At 35.9% G+C, this 6079-nt stretch overlaps 1 protein-coding gene across 1 annotated transcript in view; it reads left to right on the forward strand.

The window, feature by feature from the left end:
* LOC149785712 (A disintegrin and metalloproteinase with thrombospondin motifs 4-like) overlaps window positions 1-4561 on the forward strand; it is a 39847-nt gene extending 35286 nt beyond the window's left edge. The window contains exon 17 of the mRNA XM_089979576.1: window positions 2280-4561. Within this exon, the coding sequence (XP_089835702.1) occupies window positions 2280-2482 (203 nt within the window). The 3' untranslated portion in view covers window positions 2483-4561. The remainder of the gene's footprint in view (window positions 1-2279) is intronic.
* The last annotated feature ends 1518 nt before the right edge of the window (window positions 4562-6079 follow it).

The raw sequence follows: 6079 nt of genomic DNA on the forward strand, positions 1-6079 counted from the left end.
GTTCCCTTAAAAATAATGACATTACCGACTGTGTTAACTCCCTTCACTAAGACTGTTTGCTGTCAAGTGTGACGGAACTACAAGTCGACCAGCTACATATATAGAAATCATGCCCGTTTTCTTTCGGGCTGTGACTTTAGCAATCCCTGGGAATTTTGGCGAATGTTAATACCAGATAAAGACATATGTGCGATCGCTATTCCTCCATAAAAGTACAACAAAGAAAATTTTTGAACATTCTCCGATAAATTTATAGCTTCCATAGTGAAGGCGCCGATCAGGTACGCTGGCTTCATTGAATACTTTTCGAGGGGCGTTGTACCCTCCGTATTAAACGGATGTACGTCTCAGGGTGCAAGAGACAATTTTTACGCACAAATTTAATGTTGCGTGCACCTGGCTAATATAAAAATTCATACAAAATAAAATACATGAGTGAGGTCAAAAGGGTCATATATTTGGATAGGTATGACAAAACAAAATATAAGAATCTCATTTACTTGACCTGACAAGTCAGTGAAATTTCATTTTTTTAAAAGATGATGTACCCCACCTTCAAATTTGTACATGCATTTTCATGTCCAAAGGCCATTTTTGAGAACACGTGATGCTCACAGTGCAAACACAAGCCCTTTCCATAGGTGATAATTTTGAAAAAAATTGTGTACTTAATAGCTTTATGCAGTACAAACTAGTTGTCATCCAGGCAGGTTTTTTTAATAGATATCTTACTTGCCCTGAACCAACGTGTCTACTGCTATAAGTGGCTAGCTCGGCTTCCTAGCCAATTGTTGGTATTTCACTGGCTGCATACTGTGCAGTGACTACATGAGGTGTACATGCCTCACATCAGTTTCAAGAACAACACAAGCCAGAAAGACCAAATTCACAAATATATCCATTTATTTAATTATTACACAATAATAGCTGAAAAAGTCATACCATAGCCTTAAGTTAAGAAATTTTAAAAGAGGACAATTTACGAAACTGTCCCCTATCACTTCAGTATAGTGTAAGTTTCGAGGAATAAACCGAGTACCAGGTCTTTGGCGTGAATTTACGTGAACCGTTCGAGCTATATGCAGATGAATCTGTTAATGTGGAGCGGACGGGTTTAAAACTCCCCGTTGCGTGCATTGTTAATCCTTTGCCCTGAATAAATAAGACATAGGGCAAGATCACGTGAAATTAGATATTAATACATGGATTTTAATACATGGATAAGGCAAATGGATACACCACGTTCAAAAATATTGCGCACGCATTTTATTGATTGCATGGTAAGGTCAAGTAAAAATTATCATACGTTCATAAATCGTGATAAAAACATAAAAGGGTTATTCTCTTACATTGAATTTCTACTTTAATTTCATTGTTAATCGATAGAGTTTTAACAGAAGCTTCCATACTTGACCCTTAAGTACCCATTTACCTTTATAGTTCTTGTAACCGGATGAGAGGAATAGATCCATTTGTCAGTTTTATTTGTCAATCCTCAATCTGATTAAAATCAGATCTCGCTGTCCGACGTGAAGATCTGACGATGACCATCAACAGGTTATGTTCTGGTGACCTTTCAATTAGCCAATGGAGATGCAGCTTTCAAAAATCTGAAAGTGAATCAAATCGTTCGGTACACATTCATGCTCTTCATCCACAGTACTCTGTATCCAAAAACGAAGATATTAGACTCCATACGATTGGTTGATAGAATAAGCGATTATGGTGATAACATAGGTTGCCAAAACATGACCGATAACCGGTCGTTGTCAGATCTTCATGTATAACAGCGGAGATCTGATTCTAATCCGATTGTGTCAATCCTTGGTCTTTGGAACGTATAATACTAATCTGATTATAATCAGATCCACTGTCTTACATGAAGATCTGCCAATGACCGCTTAGGGGTCATGTTCTGGCAACCTATGTTATTACCATAATCGCTAATTTTATCAGCCAATCAGATGAAGTCTTATATAGCGTTTTGAGACAGCAGTTTGGATGAAGAGCATGAATGTGTACCGAACGATTTAATTCACTTTCAGAGTTTTGAAAGCTGCATTCCCATTGGCTAATTCAAAGGTCAGAACATGACCCCTAAGCGGTCGTCGTCAGATCTTTACGTAGGACAGCGGAGATCTGATTTTAATCAGACTGGTACAATACTAAAGCATCGTCAAATGGAGTAAAAGCCGGTTGATAGTGTGCATTAAATTCTTTACTATTTCACTACCTTAAAGTTCTTTGAATCTGATTTTGCACCTTCCATTCATTTTCAGGCTGTGAATACGGTGACAGAAGCCCGAAACTGTGCTCTCGGATTGCAAATGTTACGAAACTCGACTGTGAACGTCATGCACAGTTATGTTGCGCCTCCTGTGTTGGAAGCGAGACCAATGCTGCTTCCCGTTGCAGGTTGCGCTTGGAGTTATTTCCCTTGGCAATATTTGTACTTTTTGTATCATTATTGCACTTTCGTTGATATTGGTGAGCATTTAATATCCTTGAAAAAATGCGATGGATTATTTATTAGAATTTATAATTTACATTCAGACGCAAATGTTCTTACGGTTAATTTAGACGTGTCACTTATTTAATTTATCATAGCATTGTTATATAACATATAATTCATTCTCAAAGTTTACATTTATTTTTAACATTGATCAATGCACAGGGAATTCATGAAATCATTTTGTATAACATGAAAATTATGGTGCAATATGGTATAATAAAACGGCATAGCATATATTAAAATAGTGGAACCTACATTTTTTCCACTCATGAAATTATGTGTAAATATAAGTTTACTGACTGAAATTGCTGATCATCTATCTTTCAACACAAGGAGTGTTTGGTAATTAAACGTGTACTGAATTACATTGTTTATCGTTGAGAAATCATATTAGAAAGCCGATATGTTTTGAAAACACAATCGACCATTACACTATCATTGAAATTCTCGACTCAAGAAATTTGTTTAAAATTAATACAAATACATAATTGTGCGTGATATTTCAAAAACATTTCCACCAAAGTTTTAACAGGAATTTTAAGTTGTCCACATCGCTTTCCGAAATATATTGGTTGATCGCATGTCATGTAGTTCTTTGCAATATATAAGTGCTCCAGTCAGTATGATTTTTAGACAGTATTGAGCTTTCGTGACCATAAGGCTAAGCGAGCTTATGATGTTGCACTGTGTCTGCAGTGTATTGCATATCGTTCGTTCGTCCGTTAAATCCGGAAAAAATTTGACAGTGAGTATACCAACAAGACACTGCCTTTTAATTTTGTACGAAAACTGGAGATCCTCATAAATTATAGCCGTTATTACAAATAATATAAAAGTTTTGAAAAGATTACATAAAAAAACAGGTGGACCAAAACAATTTTTAAAAAAAATAAATTTGACAGAGCGTATCCGTACATTAAGGCTCTTAAGTTTGCATAAACTCTGTCAATCTGATATCAAGTATGGCCGCAGTTACTAAAAATAGAAAACAATCTTTCAACAGCTTCTTTATTGGCCCTTTAAGAGATTGTGAAAAAAACTGGACAGAAAGCATAACGGCAATAAATCTTTTCACATTTATAGAAATAATGCATATCTATCGTACAGCATACTCACCATTACCACAAGATAGAAATAACGTATAAAGGACTCAAAGAAATCTCAGCCGAATTTTACCTTTGACAGAGAGCATATTGGCGTCAAGCCCTTTTAGATTATATAAATGATGTCAATCCATTATTAAATATGACCGCATTTACTGACCCATATTACATTGTCAGTTGATATTGTATTTAGCAATCAGACTGATTTCAGATAAGTGAGCTAGCTTGGGCCTCTTGTTATGAAATCTTTCTCAGGTTTTGGTAAGACCAAAAGCGTGAGAAGTAATTTCGTTTTTGCATTTTGTTTTTTATTTATGTTTTGGTTTTATGTCAGTATTGAATACTTAAATATCTAAATCACATGTGCTGTATCTCTGCGTTTCATGGATATCAAATCGAGAACAGCTTCATATGTAAGAACTATGTCTACATGGTTGATGCAGAATTTATATTGTTTTGTACTGAAAATAACATAATTTTCGTTGCAATTTACATTTCGAAAGATGAAGCTTGTTTTATATCTTTGTATTTTGGAAAGAGATACGAATTTGTAATTTTTGTACTGAATACAAGTAGTTTTTCATTACAATTTACATTTTGAAAAAGAAACGTGTTTTAAAACGCTTTAAGCATTACTTACTTTTTTCTCTCCCCCCCCCCGTCCAAGCTATTTGTATGATAAATAAATACCGCTAAATGTTCTTGCATTGCATATATCTCTGGCTTTTACAAGTCTAACACGTTCTAATTTCTCTACAATCATTAGTTTAGTGCACATTGATTTGGGCTTTTGTCCTTAAATGTTTTCTTACCTTTTTAATATGTTGCTTTTCACCGTCGAAGGATTTATATCTTTGTGGGGTTTTATAAAGTGTAAATTCAGAGTGGGTATTGGTCAAGGAACGGCTGGTGCGGTTGGGTGGAGGAGAGGACTGAGTTGGACTGATCTTACTTAGACGGAATTTAAACAAATATAATTTTATATACTTTGAATGGTGAACACCTTGTGTATTAGCTCTTTGTTGTATCTGTTTAACGATTTTAAAGTTTTCTAATGGATGGGGAAGAAGGGGGATCTTGTTTCATAGGCTTTATACCCTCTGAGTTGGTGATTGGAAAGAGTCGTAAGCTATTTGATTTGGTTTGATCACCACATGATGAAATATTGAGTCTCAAGCCACATGAGTAGGTTTTCATCACCACATGATGACTATATTAAGTCTCAAGCCACTTGAATAGGTTTTCATCACCATATGATGATTGTATTGAGTCTCAAGCCACTTGAGTAGGTTTTCATCACCACATGATGACTGTATTAAGTCTCAAGCCACTTGAGTAGGTTTTCATCACCACATGATGACTGTATTAAGTCTCAAGCCACTTGAGTAGGTTTTCATCACCACATGATGACTGTATTAAGTCTCAAGCCACTTGAATAGGTTTTCATCACCACATGATGATTGTATTGAGTCTCAAGCCACTTCAGTAGGTTTTCATCACTACATGATGATTGTATTATAACCACATGATGATTGTAAAGAGTGTGAAGCCACTTGAGTAGGTTTTCATCTCCAATGTTGATTGTAAAGAGTCCGAAGCCACTTGAGTAAGTTTGATCACCACAGGATGATTGCAAAGAGTCTGAAGCCACTTAGGTAGATTTTGATCACCACATGATGATTGTATAGAGTCTGAAGCCACTTGAGTTGGTTTTGATTACCACTTGATGATTGCAAAGAGTCTGAAGCCACTTGAGTAGGTTTTCATCGCCACAGGATGATTTCAAAGAGCCTGAAGCCACTTTAATAGGTTTTCGTCACCACATGATGACTGTAAAACGTTTGAAGCCACATGAGTTGGCCTTGATCACCACATACTGAATATAATGAGTCGAAATCCCATTGAGTTTGTCTAATACCACACAGTGATTGTAATGAGTCGGAAGCCTCTCGGAAACTCTTGAATTTTAGAGGTACACATACCTTTTAACATTTGCGGTTGAGTTGTGTGTATCCACAGACGATTTAGGTTCCATTCTGACAGAGACTATTAGTCGTATGATAATAGCGCTTTGAGACTAGCCGCTAGATTACATTTCAAAATCACCTAAAGCCATTCTAGTACTTCCATGAACTTTTCCTATTGAGGATCTTTCGCACACACGTGAGTCCATGATTGTAACCCGCGCTGTGCTACCTAAGTGAAATCTCCATAAGGCGTCCCAGTGGATCAATGCACTATTACCAAAGTTACCGCAAAAATATTTTCATTGAATTTACATATAATTTATTCTGCAGATATTTTTCTTTGTGAGAATATATTATATTAGACCAAAAACACTACTACAACAATGTGTGTGTGTGTGTGTGTGTGTGTGATTTTGATTTTTAACGTAGCTTTAACAATTTTTCAGTCGTATCGCTACGATGTCTGCAGTGTGACAGTTTATAGTGATGTCTAGCAC

Source organism: Sinohyriopsis cumingii, chromosome 13 (genome assembly GCF_028554795.1).
Source record: "Sinohyriopsis cumingii isolate HCF-2022 chromosome 13, ASM2855479v2, whole genome shotgun sequence".
In the NCBI taxonomy this organism is placed as follows: domain Eukaryota; kingdom Metazoa; phylum Mollusca; class Bivalvia; order Unionida; family Unionidae; genus Sinohyriopsis; species Sinohyriopsis cumingii.